General features: G+C 42.5%; 1 protein-coding gene and 4 non-coding genes across 5 annotated transcripts; 1 reads left to right on the top strand and 4 right to left on the bottom strand.

Annotated features, from left to right (window-relative positions):
• The first annotated feature begins 5,545 nt into the window (after nt 1–5,545).
• prox3 (prospero homeobox 3) lies at nt 5,546–20,360 on the top strand. Its single transcript, XM_041965316.1, has 7 exons — nt 5,546–5,724; nt 7,905–7,997; nt 9,447–11,299; nt 11,405–11,512; nt 13,001–13,113; nt 13,441–13,546; nt 18,285–20,360. Exons 3-7 carry the CDS (start codon nt 9,449–9,451, stop codon nt 18,456–18,458), a joined length of 2,352 nt encoding a protein of 783 aa, XP_041821250.1. The 5' UTR covers nt 5,546–5,724; nt 7,905–7,997; nt 9,447–9,448; the 3' UTR covers nt 18,459–20,360.
• On the bottom strand, nt 12,187–12,260 carry trnai-aau. Its single transcript has one exon. It is a non-coding gene; the product is annotated as a tRNA-Ile (tRNA).
• trnai-aau lies at nt 16,100–16,173 on the bottom strand. Its single transcript has one exon. It is a non-coding gene; the product is annotated as a tRNA-Ile (tRNA).
• trnai-aau lies at nt 16,501–16,574 on the bottom strand. The gene has a single exon. It is a non-coding gene; the product is annotated as a tRNA-Ile (tRNA).
• trnai-aau lies at nt 16,891–16,964 on the bottom strand. The gene has a single exon. It is a non-coding gene; the product is annotated as a tRNA-Ile (tRNA).
• Nucleotides 20,361–21,624: the final 1,264 nt, after the last annotated feature.

Below are 21,624 nucleotides of genomic sequence, written 5' to 3'. Positions count from 1 at the left end.
TGTGACCCACCTGCAAATCAGCTATTTCTCATATTTGTTTTTCTCAGCTGAGCAGTTCCTACAGCACAGCGGTAGGTTAGCGTAGTACCCACTTAACTACTAGGACGTGCACTGTGGACGAACTCATCAGTAATCAAACGAAAAACATCTGCAGCTAATTCTGTTTTTTTTCTCACATGGTAAATGTACTGTGTGTACTGTAGCAAGTACTAAAGGACAGTGCAGTTAAAGAGGTGATGTACATGTTACTTGTAACTTACTTTGTTGGCAAAGCAACCTCACTATTATCATCAATATTGTCCATCAGTCTCTGTATATTTCCTTCCCACAATTCCCTATATCAAGGTATGTGTCCCTTTCCAAGTGATTAAAAGATGCACTAGAAGATTAATACATTGCATTTTTTGATTGATAACATATTCAGTATATTTACATTACGACATTATTCCAGATAATAGAACATATTATACAAATAAACACATATTTCATACATCTTATCTTCTATGGAGAAAACAGGATTATTTCCTCTGCAGGAGTTTCAATGTGCATGTTTTGAATCATATCTAAATAGATCAAAATCCTTTTTAAGGTTGAGTTCTTCTCGTGGTTTGATCAAAACAAAAGAGGAGCAGGGCGGATTGGGAGAAAATAGACGAGGAAGTGGGATGCAAAAAAGAGGGAAAAGGAAAGAGATCAGTGCCATACAGCAGAATCCCTTCTCTGGAGAGGAGAGAGGGATGGAGGGAGGACTGGAAGGACAAACAGATGGAGAGCTGACAAAAAAAGGGGAGGCCGGGGAGAGAAAAAGGCTAGCCTTTCTCTCTCCGGATGAGAAAAAGAGGGGTTACGAGGAGCGAGAGATAACAGGGAGGACGGAGGAGAGGAAAAAGGAGGGATGTGATTAGAGGATAAGCAGAGATCATCCCTCCATTGTTAGAGGGATGGAAAAACTGACCCTCCCTCTTCCTCTATTTTCAACCCCCTGTATCTTTTTTTTGCATCCTTTGTTTTGAGCATTGTGGGGAGCTTGAAGAGGATGGAGGGATGGCAGAGAAAGCAAGAGATAACATTGCTCCATCCTGTTATACATCCCTCCTCTCCTCTCATCTCTCCACCTCTCTACCTTTCTGCCTGTCTCTCCCTCTTTCTAGTGCTGCACCTGTGAAATGCAGAGGATGTGAGATAGAGAGGAAGATGGAGAGACAAAGAGGTGGATGGAGGGAGGGATGAAATGGGGGGGTAGAGGCTCGCAACATTAGCATGCTGAGAGTGTCAGCACTCTCCTCTTTTTCCTCTCCCTCCATCCCCATCCCTCTTTCCATCCCTCCCTCTGTCTCTTTCTCCTCACTGGTCACTGCAATTATACCATCAAAACACTCCAGCCTGAGAGCATAATAGCTTCCCCCTGTGTGTATGTGTGTGTGCGTGCGCGTGTGTATTATCATGAGAGATCAAAAGAAAGAGATGTGTGTGAGTGTGTTTGTGCATAATTTAGTGCCATGCATGGTGCATTACATGTGCATGTATGACATGAAGGGCAGCTGTTGGTGTGTGAGTGTGTGTGCCAAAAACTGGATTTGCAGCATGTGTGGGTGCACATGAGTGTGTGTGTATGAATGTGTGTGTGTGCAAGTATCTTTGGAGTCCTACTGGCTAGAAAAACTGCTTCTCCAACCTCTGACCAAACACACTCTTGAACGAACGCTGAGAGACCCACTCTTTATGTGTGTGACTGGCGAGTTCCTATTTACACGCACACACACACACTCGCGCTAATGGATGCACGCAGGCATACAGTCATGGCTTTGAGACACAAACCGTTATGACCTACATGCCCAGTGGGTCATCATTAAGCCAAACAGCACACTCTGACACCTTTGGCTGTCCGCGCGCACACACACACACACACACACACGCTCTCGCTGTTTTTGTTTTTGTTCCCTCAACTTCCTCTATCCCTCTCCCCTTCCGCCCTCTGTCTCTTCCTTTTTCTCTCATTCCCTAACACAGACACAATCCCCCCTCTATGAGCTTGTTATCCCTCTCTGTCCGTTCGTTTCTCTCTGTCACCTTGCCCTGAGCTATTTGAGTACACTTCTGTCTCTCTCCAGCACTCCCATCTCTCTCTCTCACACACACAAACACACTCATTCTCTTCCTGTCTGTCTCACGTTCTGTTCCAACCTGTCTCTCTCTCTCTCTGTTACTGTCAGTCTTGACATATGTTACCTGTCTCTCAGTGTCTGGCTGCTTGGTGAACAGCAACACCAGCAGCATCGTAATACAACTGGGTACGACTAAGCAAATCAGCAGCTATTGATTGCTGTTTTAATAGACAGGTTTGCATTTAGGGGGTCAGAAGGGTTGGATGAGAGATGCTGTTGAGTGGCATTCTGGGAAATGTAGGATATGGTGCTTTTGGAGCTTGACCCACACTTAAAGTCTGGATATGCCTCTGCTGCTTTGATTTCTTTAAAATCCAAGTTCCAGAAGTGAAATACTTAACAAACTTCTTGGTATTTAATTTAAACATTTTTAGTGGAAGTGGAAGAACAAACTGTTCCACTCTGTCAGTTAGGAGAACAGATCAAAAAAGGGGAAATATAAGGAGAGTCATTAAAGCTCCAATGATATTGTGTAGTACAAAAATCACATAGCACACAAATAAAAAATGACAGAAACTTAGCCTAAGAACTCCATCAAGGGGATTGGCATAAATTTATGGTTATCAAAGGTGGACCAAAAAGAAAAATAAATGGATGAAAATGCGTAAAACATTACAGCAATAAGTTGCACGTTTTACTCTATAAGTATAACACATCATCATTAGCATATTTAGCCTTGTTATGGCTAATGTGTTTGCAAGTGTATTTAGACATGCAGCAGCACATTAGCACTCATCCGGACTCAGTATTCACCCTCCTGTGTTGGTCTCCATCGCCCTTTGAGTGCATGATCTGTCTCTGTAGCTGCTAAAAGCTGCAGTACGTTGAAGTCGCTAACTTCCTCTGTCAGACGCATGATGGCTTCATCAGACCTCCCTGTCGCTTTTCTGAGTGAGAGTTGGGCTGGAAAATGAAAACAATGAGCTAAAAGAGATTAAAACGCTCCGTATGGGGCTGAGGGAGGCTGATAATTATCTGTGAGCTCATCACTACGAGCGACTCCTTTCATTTTACTCATTATTAATATAAAATTGATTAATGTAGGGTTAATTAGGTGTTTAAACCTCACACACTCCCTCACTTTATACTATTGCGCCATTTGTTTGTTGTTTCCTCTTTATGATGGCTGTCTCTCCCTTCCTCTCCCTCTTTCTGCCTCTCTCTGCTTTTTCTATCCTCCCCCCTCCCCTCCCCCTCCCTTTCTCTCCCCATCACTCTCTCCCTGTAAGTAAATCAATGAGCATACACTTTATGCCATCTATTGATCCTTTCATATCTATCTGTCCTCACACCCTCCTGTTTTTGCCCTCACTATTTCTCCCAGTTTCCCTCTCTTCTCTTCCCCCATCCTTTTTTTCCCTCACCCCTTTGAATATATAATCTCTTTTCCCTCTTTCTCGCCATTTCTCTTTCTCTCTGTCAGTCCCTTTCTCTTTATATCTCTCGCTCTGGGACTCCCTATTTATATGGCTGGCACCTTCATGCTTGTACTGAAGTGTGTGTGTGTGTGTGTGTGTGAGTGTGTGAGTGAGTGTTTGATGTTGGTCTAAGTGGTTAACATAATATGAGTCCTCTGAGAGATGACGTTCCCGCACTCACACACACGCACTCACGCACAGTTTTAGGCTTTTTGGTAGGCTTTTCTGTGAACAATTTGTGCTTTTTAGTATTCTCTAGCTTGTGCAGCAGATCCATGTATTATCTATCAATTGCATTCTCCCACTCTGCCGGTCTGTCCAAATGCACACACTCATAGACACACACACACACACACACCTTTCAACCGCCTTCCTAGAATGACAAAAACCCGGTATTATCTTTTGTTATTTATTATTGCAGATGGAGCCATCATTTCATGACCTCGCTATCCCCCCTCTGCATATGTTTTTATTTATTCAGACCTCTCTCACTTTCTCTCTTTCCTGCCCTCTCCTCCTCTCCGCATGTGCATGTTTATTCAGACACATCTCCCTCTTTTTCTCCCCCGTGCCTCTCCCTCTGTACCCGCGTGTCCAGCTTTTGTTACCAGCCTCGTTTCCATAACAACTGCGACCTTTTCTGCCGTGCCTAACCATTTTTAATCAGGAGCAGAGAAAGACATGAGAGGAGACGGAGAGAGGGAGAGAATTGGGAAGGAGAGGGTTACTCAAGCGGTGCACTGGGTGGATGAAAAGACAAATTACCCTCAAAAGGAGATAGATCAGCATAAACTGAGAGACGGAGACTGGCCCTGGTGTCATGGCCAGACCCTGTGCACAGTTTGGAGGTGGGTTTAGATGGGCAACATTCCCAGCAACAGGTAGCAAAGTGCTGCTCAAGGTCAAACATCTACTTAAATGCTTTCCTGGAAAATAATGTTTCTGTGTGATCAAAGCCGCAAGGTTGAGGTAAAACATCACAGGTGCTTTGAATGAGACTTAATTATGATGGTGCACCAACAGTCTTCAAATTAGGATCCATTTGCACTCAGAGTGTTCTCTGCCATGGATTGCTGTTTACCTTCATGTTGTCATCAAGGGGGTTACTCCAGCATTCTGGTTATATTTCAATGCTAAAAAATCTTTAAAAATTACAGACTATATTTTAATTATGTGTGATTTCAGTTGTGCTAAAGTCATTAGAAGCTATGTTTGATGGCGGATCCTGGGTTGGAATTTAAAAATCTGAAATTGCATGAACATAATAGTCGGTTCTGTGTTGGTTTCTGGGCTTGGTTTCAGAGAAAATTCCTGCGGTGAGATAAAAGTGTTAATGAATGACCACCTGACATTCAGTGAACAGCCTAGAAGCTTTACAGTAGGTGAGAACACCCTGCTAAAAGTCTGTGACTCCGCCATGTAATGCGGCATCAGCGTTACAGACTTTGTTTGGCCTTCAGAAATGCTCTTGAGTCTCTTCAAGGTAGACTTCCCATGCACATAGCCATCTCTGTGTGTGTGTGTGTGTGTGTGTGTGTGTGTTTGTGTGTGTGTGTGAACAAGTATCCATCTGCAACAAACTGTTGCTATCATGAATTTTCAAAAAGATAATTGCATTAATTTGAAATTAGTTATTGCTTCAGACTATCTAAACCAGCATCTTGTGTGTGTGTGTGTGTGTGTGTGTGTGTGTGTGTGTGTCCGCGCGCACGTACTGGGGGTCATGCCAACATGGGAGGGACCGGACCGTCAAGTGGCCAGCTCTCGAGCCCGCCCGCCCGCCCACCGCGCGCCACTCCACACCGGGAGCAGCGCGTGAACATGATGCCAGCCTTAGATAGATGGATTTGCGAGGGAGGAAAAAAAACTGCACAATGACACAACTGGAGTAAAGAGGAGGCGGCGGATGAGTGAGAGTAAAACTGAGAGAGTTGCGGAACAAAGGACAAATAAAGAGGAAAGGGGAACGGGAAATAGCCGGAGACCCGCTGCTGGCTAGTTCCCTTCTGCCCGCACTGATGTCCGAGGCCCGCCCGGTGCCAGCGAAAGACAGTCGACCGAGGCAGAGCACACCAGAGCCGCCGCTGGAGTGGAAGGCTTCGGGGAACGGACACCGCTGGAGCCGCTCTCTGTGACTGAGAGTGAGTTCATTTTTAAACTTCTAACACAGCGTAATGTTTGAAATGCTCCACGTTTAATGAAGTACGTACGAGTACCAGAGTGTGCCCTGCTGCTCGCTGTGCTGTTTATTTTTGCTTTCACACTGCGACATTAGTCCACCGCTGCCAATTAGTCACAGGACGCACCGCGCGCACGCGCGCACACATACACGCTGACAGCTCGTGCATGTGAGTGGCCAAAGCGGATTCCTCTCGCGTGGCAGAACTGGCAGATGTTGCCACGCTTCAATCATAAGCTTCAAACATTATATAAATTGCTAAATATATATATATTGATGTATGTATATGTATATGTGTATATATATATATATAGATAGATAGATAGATAGATGGATAAATGAAGAGGAAAGCTTTATGATAACAAATATGATTACAAATATTATAAAGTTAGAGACAATTGTGTGATGAGCTAGACAAATCAAAAGAAAAACAAAAAACAACCGACCCAAATAATTTTGCTTCCTACTGAAAGTTACAATATGATCTGTAATTAGAGTTGATATTTGTCTATTAATTTGAAGTATATTTTGGCCGCTAAAATGCATTTTTGCACTTGTACAAGCCCAATATGTGAGACACAGAGGGGCAACCTGTTGGCCTATGAGATTTTTTCCCCCTATATAATGGCACATGCTATGAACACACCCAGATTACAATTTCCAAATATATTTTGCTGACATATATTATTTAATAGCAGCGAGTTGTGTGTGCTTTGTTCTGTATGCGTTCAGCTGTCTAAGTGACAACAGTCCAGGAGTACCATTCTTAACTCTAATCTATGGTTAATAGCTTTCATTTCCATTGCTCGGTGTTCATATTTTGTGCAGCTTTCCGCTGGCTTTGAAAAGCTAATCTGTCCCTGATATAAGCGCATTGGCTGGCTTGCCATCTGGGCTGTATTATAGTAGAGAGGCGAAGGCATTTGAATAATTGATATTTAGCTATTTATAGTAGGATTATTCTCTTCATGTTGCACCATGGGACCTATGCACTGGTCTATCTATCTATCTATCTATCTATCTATCTATCTATCTATCTACCTATCTGTCTATAGGTCTATCTATCTATGCTGTAATTCTGACCATTAACGATCAAGTTGCACAATCGGCCTAAAATTTAAGATAGTATGTGTTTTCACATTTTTATTATTGTCTACCTACTGCTCCTCTTTAACTCTGTCCTCACATCTGTCCATTTATCATCCATCCATCTTTCTGTTTGGTGAGTGGTAGTGTATCCATCTGAAGTGGATTAGGGGTGTTATCAAAGCTAAGTAGGACGACTGTTCACACACACACTCTCGCATGTGCACACACTTACACACACATTGACACATGCATACATGCTGCTCACTCCATTTCACTCCCCAAGGACCATTGACCATTGTTAGCCCTCTCTCAAGCCTCTTTTGCTTTTGTGCAAATGTGTGTGTGTGTGTGTGTGTGTGTTTGACGGTAAACACTCTGATCAAACAGTGCTTAACAAGCTGCCTGAACTGATAACAGAGAGAGGAGAGGAAGAGAGGATGAGAGAGGAATAGAGAGGAAGGAAAAGGGGCATCGGGAGGGAGAGGAGGTTACAAACTGAAAAAAAAACATGGGGGTGTGTGTTTTTGATCTTGATTAAATAGTGAGATGTACTGTTGCTGAAAAGCCTACTTTTCATTTTACAAGTGTTTCCAGGTATTGTAGGGAGGCGGTGCAGATGTGCTGTCAGTATTTTAAGTACCCATATATTCTAGCTCCAAAGCATATTTTCCAGCAAAAACACTCAGTAATATTTCAACCCGGTTTTGTTATCATGCTCCATGCCAAGATCCATGTCCTAACACGGTCATCTCCCTCCATTTTGTCACATGTATTTTTATGATGTTTGTGCTTTCTTAGACAGCACACAGTTGAGAGAAACAGGAAAGATAGTGTGGAGAGAGTTGGGCGATATGTGACAGAGATCATGAGCCAGATGTTAACCTCCTGCACCACCAGCACGTAGCTTGGTTCCCAGCCTGTTGACCACCAGCTCTGCAGTCTGCTGTATCCTGCTACGACATGTTAGAAAGGAGATAATCAACCCTTTGAATGACTGTTAGCTTCTCTGTTTCTCTCTTCAACACTGTCACAATTTATGCTTATATTTTGCAGCTCTATGCAAGGACATTGCAGCTCATTCTTATTACTATTAAAGTGGAAGTGGCTGTGTCCTGTGATAGATCGGTGGACTGTTTTGCCATCCAGGTAAGGTCATGTGACAGTCAGTCACATGATATTATTATTATTAGTAGTAGTATTAGCATTATTAATATTGGTATTATTATATTTGCATGTGATGGATTACATGGCCTTTAAGTGCACTTTAATGGTCAGTTCACTTGAATTATAAAAGACATATACTTTATCACTTTGAAGTTTTATAACCCCTATTTCATAAAAGTTGGGATTCTGTGTAAAACATAAATAAAAAGAGAATGTAAACTTTCCTGAGCCCATGTATTAATCTCCTTTATTCAGTCATATGTTCACAACGTGGTGAACCTCGCTCCATCCTGTCTTGTGAACGACTGAGCCTTTCCAGGATGCTCCCTTCATACCCAATCACGATACTATCACCTGTTACCAGTCAACCTGTTTATCTGTGGAATGATCCAAACAGGTGTTTTTGGAGCAGTCAACAACTTCCCCAGTCTTTTGTTGCTCCTGTCCTAACTTGTAAGTCAGAATAAGCAGATATTTACAAAAATCAATGACGCTGATTTGATGAAACAAAGATATTGTCTTTGTCCTGTTTTCATTTGAGTTTATATCAAAAAGAATTAGCAAATGATTGCATTCTGTTTTATTTATTTGTATTCAGTGTCCCAATTTTTTGAAGCATGGTTGTATGATGCATTTTTGTTTTGTTTTATTTGCCCGTGACTTTTGATGTATGTGTCTCTGAGTCTTCTGCCTTCATTCCACATTTGAGGTGAATAAATTTATTTTTTATTGCTGCCTGCATTGCGACTGAAATGACATTGACAAAAACTGAAAAGCAGAAACTTGCAAATTCCTTTTCTGCCAGCAGAGCACACTTTTGGTAGATTTAATAGCCATTTCTTCTGTATAAAGCGCTTCCTATAAAAAAAATACTCACAACAAGGTCTATGGATTATACAGAATAACAGGGACAGTGTTTTTCACACACTGCCCTTGATTTTTTCAAAGTAAATTTTCAGAGCTTTGAATCCCACAAACAAAATTCTATTCACCTTTTTTGTATTGGGAGGCAGAAACCTCGCAGACACATATGTAAACACCTTGGCAAATAAAGCAAGAACTACCTGCATGAATAGACAGAACTTTTGGTATAAATTAGAAAATATACCTACTTTTTGTCATTTGGGTGAAGTGTACACTACTGCTACGACATGTTAGAAAGGAGATAATCAACCCTTTGAATGACTGTTAGCGTCTCTGTTTCTCTCTTCAACACTGTCACAATTTATGCTTATATGTAAACACCTTGGCAAATAAAGCAAGAACTACCTGCATGGATAGACAGAACTTTTGGTATAAATTAGAAAATATACCTACTTTTTGTCATTTGGGTGAAGTGTACTTAAACGTAGGACGCTTGAATTTAGCTAGATCATTGTATTGATAAATCAGCAACAGCAGTAACTCCGTCTTCTCTGTCTCTCTCTCCAGCGATGGATTCCCCCACAGATCTTTTCAGTGACTCTGCTCCTCAGATACATGCATTTGCTCCCAGTCACAGCTCCACAGATCTCCCTGGAGTTCATCCTCAGTCCAGTGCAGGCCGCCCTCCTCCTGCCTTTAGACCCCCAGGCTTTCCCCTCATCCACCACCTGCTCCAGCCAGGTGGAGCCCCCAGGAGGATTGGAGGGCAACTCAACTCAAACCTGAGCGCACACAGGCACCTGGAAGACAGAAATTTGGAGGACGTCAGAGGAGAGAGGGATGGACAGGAGGAGCAAGGGATGGAAGCAGGAGATGAAGGTGTGATAGAGGGAGAGGACGGCTTGTTGGGTGTTAAGAAGCGGCACAGTGACGCCTCCCTCGTGGCCGAGTGGAGTCAAGACGTCTTGAAAGTGAAGAGGATGAAGCTGGAGAGCCGTCCAAGAGATGGAGAGGCAGAGGAGGGAAGCAGGAGGCGTGAGGGAGGGAGGGAGGGCAAGAGAAGGGAGAGGGAAGAGCTGAAAGAACAGCTGGAGGAGGCAAGGGAGAGACTGCAGGCCCTGCAGGAGAAAGTATGGAGGGCCTTTGGGGAAAAGCACATGGCAGAGGAGGAGAAGAAAAGGAGGCGCAGCAACAGAGGAGGAGGAAATGGAGGAGAAGGAGATGTGGGGATGATGGAGGAGGAGGACATTACAGAAGGGATGTATAATGAAGAAGACATTGATAGCGGAGAGATGGAAAAGGAGACTTTCTCCCTTCTCTCTGTTTCCCCTTTTGACAGCTTCCACAAACGGCGAGACGAGAGGAAAAAAGACAGAGAAAGGAGGATGGAGAGAGGAAGAGGAGAAGGGTTGCACTTGGAGAGTGTGATGGAGGGAGCAGGGTTGTGGTTGGATTGTGGAGGGCTGGTGAGAGGAGACTGGCATGGGGGGATAGAAGACGAGGGCGAGGAGGGAGGGCAGAAGTTTGCTCAGGCGCTGAAGCTGGAGCTGGGCAGCGCTGTGGCACGAGTCATCGACCGGGTTCTCCGCCTTTACACCGAAATGACAGATTTCGCTCCTTCCTCTCCTCCTGCCGCCATCTCCTTCCTTCCATCTGACACCGGAATTGATGGAGCGAGGGAGAGGGAAGTGTGGATGGGACTGCTAACAAGAGGAAGAGGGGAGGATAAAGCAGGAGGTAAGGAGGAAAAGACGGGGACACATGATGGAGAAAGAGAGAAGCAGCTCCAGAAAATGAGCAACGGGAGCGCCCCGCCTCCAGGACAGCCTCATCGCACTGAAGCATCAGATCTGGCCATGCCATTGGCTGTTCAGAGGTCACCTGACGTACGAAAAGCCCACCCACTCCTCGGCCCACCTCTCTCCACTCACCTAAATCCCTCTCACCCCAACCTCTCCCTTCATCACCCTCCTCTACCCCGCCCTCCTCCTCTGTCTCATCCTCCCCTCTTGCCTCCAAACTCCCAACCCAAAGACCCCGCCTCCTCCTTCCACCCATCCTCATCCTCCTCATCTTCCTCCTCATCCTCCTTCCCCGCGCCTCCCCCTCCTCCACCCCCTCTCCCTCTCCCCCTTCTCCACTACTCCATGCAGCAGCTCTTCTCCCGCTCTCTGCACCACCCTCAGCTCCCCCACCTCCCCCCGTCCCGCAAGGACTATTTGAACTCCGACCCTTTCTTGGAGTTCTCATCTCACCCCTCGTCTCACCCGTCTTTCCCACCGCTCCCCTTGCTGGGTCACCTGGACCCCTCCCTGGCACGCCACGCTCACGGAGGCAGAGAGAGAGGGATGAGGGGAGACGGGGGTTTGAGAGGAGGGGCAGGGATGGATGGAGGAGAGCTCTACCTGACAGCTGGGGGAATATCCTTTTGTCCACAAAGGGGGGGGGGGGGGGGTGAGGGATTTGTTTGTGTCTGAGTGTGTGTGAAGGGACACATGTATCTCCTTAACTGGCCTCATGTATACACCCAGGAGGGCTTGTCTCCCTGCCATCTGAAGAAAGCCAAGCTCATGTTCTTCTACACTCGCTATCCCAGCTCTAACACACTCAAGACTTACTTCCCTGATGTCAAGGTGTGTGCAGCCCATCACAGTGCTCGAGCAACATTTTGTCCATTACTGGACAACATTTAATTCAAAGCCATGCTCTACCTTTTCTTGGTAACACATGCCGAATGCTTTCTTATTGGTTTGCTATGCTCGGGCTAAGGAGAGGTCTGTGGCTATAGGCACTATTAACATAGCTGGACAGATCATTTGTTTTTGACAGTAATAAAATAAAATGTCAGTCAATATTCATGCTTTTACTTAAGTGATATTTGCTTTGTTAAAGAGTTATGACAAAAAAAATACAGAGAATATTTTACATTTAAACAATATGCTTCACTATTAAGTGGTTTCATTCACTGTAAAGCTTTTCGTTATATGATTATAAAAATCTTAAAATGTTCTGCTGCAAAGTAACAATTCACTATAGCTAAATCAAGTGGAGTAAAAAAAAATCTGTGTTTTCTTCTGAAATTTAGTGGAGGAAAGGTATGCAGAAGCATTAACTTTTAATTGTGAAGCGCCTCAGCATTGTAGTTTCCTACCAAATGGACTGTGTTGCTGTTTACCACTGGTGATGGCAACATAGGGTGGCAATTGTCTTTTGAAGCAAAGGTTGTAGGAATGTACGGTAGATTGTCATGTTGTGTCAGGTTGCAGTTAGCACCACAGCCTAATGTTATGTTCCCTCAAAAGCTTCATGGCCCGTACGGGGATCGAACCCGCGACCTTGGCGTTATTAGCACCACGCTCTAACCAACTGAGCTAACCGGCCCTGTTTCATGTCATTTAGGACAGCACTTAAGCCATGAATCAGAACGATCTGTGACTTTTATATGATTGCATTTACTGAAATGGACAATCCAGCCCTGGATGGAAGTGGAGACGCTCTCAATTAGCTCAAAAGCGTAAGGAGAGCGTTACTGTCAATTAACCGCAGTAAAGATTATTTCCACGTCTTATCGATCGTTTTGATTTAATTATTTGATGGAAAGGATCCCTTTTGTCATCAAAGAGTTATGATACACAACATACATGATATTTGAAAATATGCTGAGCGAGGATATCTTACAGTTTAAGAGGAGGCTTTACTATTGTGTGATAACAGCATGTGTTGAAAACTTCCAACAGGACACTTTACTGGAAATACAGTTATTATAAAAAAAAAATCAACAAACACAACAAAAAAACACTGTCCCTAAAATTGGAAAAATGAAAGGTGAAATACACATAAAATATGTCCTTTTGAAAAATGTGTTGTAATTTCTGTTGACCTAAAGACAATGCCAGGTTCAGTTCACAACCAAAGAAAGTGCTATCTCATATATTATTATAATGTGAGTGAGAACAGTTTCCTTATGAAGCACCAAAACAATTTCCCTCTGTGTTTGAGCTGCTGGCTAAAGCTCTCTTTGAAATAATTTCTGCTAAATGAAATCATCTAATAAGCACCCCTCTCCTGCTGCCCTCACCTGCTCACTTTCCTCTCCTGCTGTTTTCCCGTCCACTGTCCAGTTTAACCGCTGCGTGACCTCCCAGATGATTAAATGGTTCAGTAACTTCAGAGAGTTCTTCTACATCCAGATGGAGCGCTTTGCACGACAGGCTGTCCGCGAGGCTCTCACCCGGTTGGTTTGAGTTGGCACTGGTTCATGTTTAACTCACTTACTGCAAAACTTTTCTCTGGGTTTTATAGGAGCTGGCACAAAATGTTTATGTCAGCTGGCACTTTACAGAAAGGACCAGCACTTCTACTTCCACTATTATTTATTTTTAATTACCACATTTTTACAACATGAGTGTGTATGTACAATAATGTCCATTAATATTTCAGTCTAAATGGTCAAAATTTGCAATAATGATTGCACAGAAAAACACCAAATAAATGTCTTCATTGTCAGCATGGCTTTAACAGTGATTCAGTTTAAATGAGTGCTTTTGTCTATGCAACCCAGGGAAGGTGCACCTCGTCTGGGCAGAGAGAGTCAGCTGCGAGTGGGCCGTGACACAGAGCTTTACCGCATACTGAACATGCACTACAATAAAAGCAACGTCTACCAGGTAAGCAGTGTGTCAATATGCAGCATCTGTTTACCACTCGCTTTCAGCTTGCTAATTGTCTAGCTGTATGTAGTCCATGGGTGGATGCTTTACTACCTTATAATGCTGTCAGTGTAGTGGAAGCCTGATGCTTTTATTTTTGTTTATAGACCGGGGACCATTAGTCTGTTGAGCTCCAAGTTTTCTTGAATAGCAGCATGTTTGCGCACAAGCACAAGAGCATGCCAAGGTTACAGGTACAGTGTTATATCATCATGCTCTCAAAGTCTGACTGTTGTCTATGATGACATGGCTGCAGCTGGTCCAGTGCAGGATGACTTGTGCTCTGTCAGATGGAGAGCTGCTGGATTTTCACTATGCGAATAGCCGCTCTGCTGATGCTACGCCATGCCTTGGTAATACTAACAAGATGAAAGAAGTGGTCATCAATTATTATTCATATCTTTATGCCCTCCGTGCCAGCTATAGTCATGGCATTATGTTATGCTGAGGCATTATATTTTCAGGTTGTCTGGCCATCCATCCCATTCTCGTGAATGTCATATCTCAGGAACAGCTTGAGGGAATTTCATTATATCTGGCACAAATGTTCACTCAGGGATGAACTGATTAGAACTTGGTGGTCAAAGGTCACTGTGACCTCACAAAAGACATTTTTGGCCATGACTCACAAAGTCATATGCTAATTCTGACAAAATTTCACACAAATGTCTCACGGGATAAAATGATGACATTTTATATCCAAAAGGTCAAAGGTCGACTTCACTGTGATATCATGATGTTCTGCTAAAGCACTTTTCTGGCCATTATTCAGCATCATAACTCAGGAACAGAAGGCAGATTGTGACCATATTTCACATACTGAATTGGTGACACTAATCTTGGCCGTCCACCTTGACACTGTGGTGATTTTATTGATCTTCTGTGCTGCCGGATTGGAGATGTGTGTGAAGCATCCATGTTTTACAATTTGCAAACAAGCAACGTCCATATTTGAAGCATTGTCTACTATCATGGTAACATGTCTCCATTCTTTCAGAATCAGCTTTCACAAGAACAACAAAGCTTAACAAAGTCCAGTCATATCAGTTTTATTTATATATCCCTGTATCACAAGTCAAACACTTGCCCCAAGGGGCTTTACAATCTGTACAGCATCCTCTAAACCCTCGACTCAGAGGACGAGAACTCCCATTAACCTTGCATGCATGTGTGTTGCATGTTCAGAATAGACCAACAGTATGGTATATAATCATGAGTGAGGATCCAGATCCAAATTTCTGGAGTGAGGCAGCTGGGAGAGAGAAGAGCCAGGATGGCCAGAAAAGAATAAAAACAGCGGGAGGCTTAGTTGTCAGTCGTCTTAAAGCATCTATGTCTAAATCTGCTTGCTGTATGTATGTTTCTCAACTACAGTAATATGTGAAGCACATCCTTGGCTATCTGTGTATGCATGTGTGACAATAGAGTTGCTGTTGCGTGCACCTTTCAATGAGGTATGTGTTAATCCTCAAAGATGCACTCTACAGTATGTATACATATATTTTTTTTGACATGGTGAATGCACAAGCACTGTCTGTGAAGAGTCTCGGTCATCCAGGTCATGGTTAGCCAAGGAGCGCTAAAGGAGCGTTGAAGGGCATGTGGCCCATATGAGAATCAAACCTGGCGTTATTAGCATCACACTCTCACCAACTGAGCGAACCTTCCATTGTCATTATAACAGTATTATCACACTTATTGTCATATGGCTGTAACCATGTTTAGTGGATTTTACAACAAATTATTTGTGCTTTAATTTACTGCAATGCATTTTTTTTAAATATGACTGTGGGTTTTTGAAGTCTTCATTGCTATTTGCACGACACTCTGACAACTGAGCTAACCGGGAACAAGCAGCATGACGTCATTCCATGTTTTTGTTTTTTGGAGATTGATCGTCATGTATGGTTTAAGTTGGTGTAGGATTTGGGAAATAGTGTTGATCCAGAGAACTTGGTTTCTAGTGCCTGAATAAGTCATAAATTGGTCAAGGAAACAGGAATGTAAAAGTAGACAAACTGTTGCATTCATTCCCACAGCGGTTAAAACTACTAGTTTTTGGACCATTTTCTCTAAACTTCAGTTTGCTTCATACATGGGTGTGACTATATTTAAGGAATTTAGCAACAAATTAGTCTGCCATGCTAGATGTATTAGTATTTTGATATATTGCTATGCATGTCATTTTAAATATGATTAAAGAGAAATTTTCATCTGCTAAGTAACAAGTTACCACAGCTAATGAAGTGGCCTTTGTGGCCTTCTGAAATCTTCTGGAGTGAAGGTATAAAGTAGCAAAAAGGTTATATACTCCAAAGCATAGTACCTCAGTACAGAGTGAATGTATTCTGTCACTTTCCGACACTGATGATATGTTTCATTGATTGGAAGTTGTTTCTCCAGGAACATGTGATTCAGTTGTGTCTGTAATCGACAGTTTTCTGTCATGCCGACATCAACAGGGATTGTGAGACAAGTAGCCAATGATCCTGTACCCTCATAAAAGCTACATGGCCCGTACGGGGATTAAACCCGCGACCTTGGCGTTATTAGCACCACGCTCTAACCAACTGAGCCAACCGGCCCTGTACAAAGTTGTTTTTGCGCCGTTTTTTTTCGCACCTCAGTTTGTCCCAAATATTTTTACATATGATTATAGGCTTGCAGTGGAGTGAAAGAATAAAGTAGGATAACATTTTGATTTTAAAAGTGTAATTTAAAAAAGTATGTGGAATCACCTTTGAGTACTGAAGGTGTTGAATATTGTATTATTGAGTACTGTGCTCACTACATTTCACAATAGTTTCAGTCTGTGTCACACTTTGTTTTTTGATCAGTGATGGTAAACCCACAGGTACCTGGGTCTTATATAATATCTCAGGCATTGAGGTTTACTGTCACTTAAAATCTTTTGGCCCGTACGGGGATCGAACCCGCGACCTTGGCGTTATTAGCACCACGCTCTAACCAACTGAGCTAACCGGCCATGTGTACCCCTGTTTTTGCGCCATTTTTTTTTTCCCGCACGTTGCATAGATATTTATTCTGGTTCATAATGATATAAGATTTAGGAAAAAAATGTTGTTCTAGAGAACTCGGAACTTGGTCGGATAACCCCCCCCCATAGCTAGTATTAACACTCAATAAGTCATAAATTGGAGACAAACTATCGCATTAATTTCCACAGAGGTTAGAATTGTTAGTTCTTAGACCATTTTCTCTAAACCTCAGTTTGGCGTTGACGATGCAGTAACTTTTCATTTTTTCTCAGGCATTGAGGTTTACTGTCACTTAAAATCCTTTGGCCCATACGGGGATCGAACCCGCGACCTTGGCGTTATTAGCACCACGCTCTAACCAACTGAGCTAACCGGCCATGTGCACCCCTGTTTTTGCGCCATTTTTTTCGCACGTTGCATAGATAATTATTCTGGTTCATAATGATATAAGATTTAGGAAAAAAACGTTGTTCTAGAGAACTCGGAACTTGGTCGGATAACCCCCCCCCCATAGCTAGTATTAACACTCAATAAGTCATAAATTGGAGGTCAAGGAAACAGGAATGTCAAAATAGACAAACTATCGCATTAATTTCCACAGAGGTTAGAATTGTTAGTTCTTAGACCATTTTCTCTAAACCTCAGTTTGGCGTTGACGATGCAGTAACTTTTCATTTTGGGAAGGAATGCTAGAAAGAAGAAAAACCTCTGAGGTAGCATTTTTTTTGTAATTGCCCAGCTTAAGGTGGCGCAAAAGACTGGAAGGAAAGAAGTCTTAGTCCAGAATTAATGTCGGGTGTAGGCACTGAAATATTTATGATGCTTTAGGTGTAAAAGAAATCTTGATATCTTGCACCAAGTTGAGGCTAAGCCAAATATGAAACACTGAATCCCGTCTGTAGTGTCAGAAACAGAATTCACTTATGAGCTAGACGTGCAGCTGCTGGAGGCCCTGCTCACCTGCACAGGTGTTCTGAGTTTACTGGCTGATTAGATCTCTGCTCAGGTTGAAAGTGGCAGCTACAGTGCAGACAGGCCCTTTTCACTGCACAGATTTTCACATGTCATTCAGCAGGATGTGCACAGGTTTAATTAATCACCTTAATTATGCTCACGTTCCATTAGTAGCTCCAGGGCCCAGGCATTATTCATGCTCTCTGGCAGGAATGACTGACAGTGGCGCACGCTGGATCAGAGCCATCATTAATGCAAGTCCTCACACCTGTTCTTCCTATGGTAGCCATCAAACTGAAAAGAATACCATTACATAAGGTCAGCGCACTACATACACTGATAAGACATGATAGGAGTGTATGTTGTCTGCTCTAACAGGAGCAACAAAACTACCAGGAAAATCAGGTAAATATTAATGAGGCTTTAAGAACAAAAAAAATTAAAAAAGATCTAATAGACTGACAGACATACATATTAATATGTATATTAATATTATTCTCTCCATCACACATATGCACATAACTCTATGCAGCAGACTACATTGTCTTCTCTTGGCTCTGACTGGATCTTTTTCTCAGTAGCATGCTATATGAATCTTTCTTCTTATAATTACAAGTTGTTGTCATAATAAGATCATTTTAGTTTTTAGGAAATTTTTGACTAATATCCCAGTGAGTCCAGGATTTTAAATTCTGTAGATCCTGAAGTATTTTATCTGTTGACATTCAGATTTCTGTCTGCAGGTCCCTGAGAGGTTTCTGGAGATCTCGGAGGTGGCTCTGAGGGAGTTTTACTCAGCCATTTGGACTGGGAGAGACAGCGACCCCTGCTGGAAGAAAGGGATATATAAAATTATCTGTAAGCTTGACAGTCCTGTACCAGACGCCTTCAGACTGCCTGGCTGCCCAGTCGGCTGATGATCAAACCACCTTTTTCTGGTGCCTGTATCCAGATGCACAATTCCATGCATGAAAACTAACCGAAAGTAGGGATTTGTGTTAAAGCATTCACAAACATAGCAATTCCACACTGTGAGAACTGGTATTGACTTCATTCATAATTCATTCATTTTGGAAAAAAAGGTAAAGATAATTTAAGACAGTAAAAGTTTTTTGCTTAATATAGTGTGCAGGGAAAGACACATACATGCAGACCAAGGGGTCAATAGTCGACTGACACACTCAGTGCTGTGATAAGGGTCTTGTGACTGCACTTATCGAGGAACGTGACCATAGCATTGAATTAAAACGGACAGATCTGCAATCACTTTCCAGGCAGCTGGCTTGTGAAATCACTGTGCTGCTACACAGGTTTGATAAAACTGTCGTGAAAAAAAGAGTTGCTGCGACAACAGAGCTTGAATCGACTGCAATATGCATAGTTGCTGTGTGTGTGTTGTGTGACCGTGAGACGGCTGCTGTTTCAGATGTGTCGTTAAAATTTGTCCGCATCATGCTCTGGCTACACGTCATTCATTCGCATGGAAATATAATATGCATTCCCTGGCAGCCTCTTGTAAATCATTGCAGCTCACAAAAAAGACACCATTCTATGCATCCCCTCGGTAAACAAATGTCCCGCTGACGGCTGTTTGCTGAGCAAGGCCAATGCACAAATACGTGTTTCAGATACTTTCAGACAAGAGGGGAGAGTCCACAGCCTGCAACCTACATACCGAGCTTTTCAGATTAGGTGCCCCCTCGCTGTGTGATCTGAAAATTTAAGCATCCTGCTAAACATTTTTTCAAAAAAGAAAACCCAAATTTTGCAGCGTAATCATTAGCAATCTTACACAAACAGCACCCAAACATTTCACTGCTGCTCTCCCTCAGGGGTGTTCACAGTTTCACATCAGAGACCTCTCAAAACATCACATATGATTGTTGTTTGCTAGAAACGAACTGCTATTGTTGCCTTGTGCGTGGGCTTCTCTGGAGTATCAGGCATTGTTTTTGGTCTGTGTGCCCCAAAGCTTTTACATTTTAGATCCAGATATTTTTCCACAGCTGTGAGGATGCTTTTCCTTTTTCTTTTTTTTTTATGTTTGCTCCCGCAACACAAGCCGATCATGTTTGCATTTGTCTGAAGTCGGTTTTTGTATCCACAAGAGAAATCAGGCTTGAAAATCTTCAAAGAAAACATGAGGACCAATTGTAATTAGTGTAATGTCACATACTATATTGGAACTGTTTGGTTAATTGTAAGATTTAAAAAAAATAAAGTTGCCCTTGTTTTAGAGAACTATCATGTTTTCAATCAGTGGATTTCTTTTGCTTGTATATCCATCTCTTTGTTCAATATTAAATTATTATACAGCTTTTGTACATGATGGCACAATGTAATCAAAATGTAATTAAAATTCTGCCAAGAGGGACAGTATATTGAATTTAAAATAGTAAAATTAATGTTTTGTTGTTTCCTTGATGTACTCCTATTGTTGAAATACTTCTGTTTTTGTATTCCTTTAATGTGATGCTGAACATCATATGGACATTTGTTCCTCAAAGTTATTACAGAAACATTCACTCTGTCTACTGTACATCATGACTCTTTTATCTAGAGGGAACTTGGGTTTCTGTTCATGAAAACGTTGGTTGACTGCTCCAAATAAAGGCCCCCGCTGGCTTGATCGCAACCCCGCGAGACCCAGCCCATACGTAAAGTATATGTGACGTGTTTTCAAGTGCATGTTTCCTATATTTGCATTACATTTTGTATCGTAATCTCTTGTTTCTCTCATTGCTTTTGTTGGTCTCTCTTTTCTATTGTAAATACTGTGCCTCACTCAAACTTTGGTGATTTTTGATGTTTAAACTTATCAGTGAATTAAAGTGATACCAGGCTTGTGTTGTGATGTCTGGATTTACGCTCTACACACACACACACACACACAAAATACACAAACTTTATGGTGTTCAGGTCCTGGTAGCCAACGCTAATGCCATCATATTTTAAGCCTTTAATCTAACAAGCCTACCACACGGAAACACACACATACACACATTCTCACTGGCACTAATGCTTGGGTGATGGCTTTGTAAGAGGCTCAGCCCCAGACTAAGTCTAGGCACCTGAGACAGCAACACACACACACACACATGCATGCATGCATGGTCCTGTTTCCATCACTTCAGAGGACATTACATTGACTTCCTGGAGACCTACCATAACCATACCCACTACTTGCCTAACCCTAAATATAAATGTAACCCTACCCCCACCTTAACCCACAACTTCACACTAAAATTTCATGATTTATGTTATGGGAACTTGTGTTTTGTCCCCATAAGGAGGGAGAGTCAACACAGTGTGACTGTGAAAACAGTTTTTTGTCCCCACAACACACACACACACGCTCACACAGTTTCCCCGTTATGCTAGCAAATCCAAACCACAGGATTCCTGCAGAAAGAGCTCCTGTTTTTTGACTAACATGCTGACAATGGGTCTTGTGGGCCTGGTTAAGCTTAGATGCACGCTCCATACAGCCAATACTGATTCTAAAGCTGTGAGTATTTTAGCATCACTTTGCGCTTCCCCCCTTAGACAAATCAATCATGGCTGTGGAATTGGGAATGCACCACAGCAAGAATGCTCTTCACACTTTTCAAACGATAAATTTAGCTTCCCTGCTTTTTATTCCTCACTCTGTCCATTTAACCTGCTGTATTTATCCATCTTTGTCTATTACCCCCGGCTGCAATTATCTTATTATTCCTGAAATAACTTTTTTTCTACCCACCTAAGAAGTGCACAAAACATCAAAAAGTTTCTGCAGAAGCCGGACACAGAATCGACACGCAATTTTACCATAAAGCCTAAACCATATCAAAATATCTGTACACTGTTGTTTCATTTGTGAAATCTAAGATTGTTATACGTATTTGTTATGCAAACTTGAATGATCTAACACATCTCCAGTGGGTTGTGTGTGTCAGGAATGAGTGTTTCTGCTGCAGATGTGGAATTTAACAAACTTGAAAATGGTGTTACATATATCACAACAGCATGGTCATATGACATAAGTCACACGGTTTATTAAGCATTCTGGGAATGAAATTCCACTTGCAGCCATCAAAGGCA

The sequence above is a fragment of the Chelmon rostratus genome, chromosome 23, assembly GCF_017976325.1.
Source record: "Chelmon rostratus isolate fCheRos1 chromosome 23, fCheRos1.pri, whole genome shotgun sequence".
NCBI lineage: Eukaryota > Metazoa > Chordata > Actinopteri > Chaetodontiformes > Chaetodontidae > Chelmon > Chelmon rostratus.
Note: the sequence above shows the minus strand (reverse complement) of the source record. Positions and strands in the feature narration are given on the sequence as shown.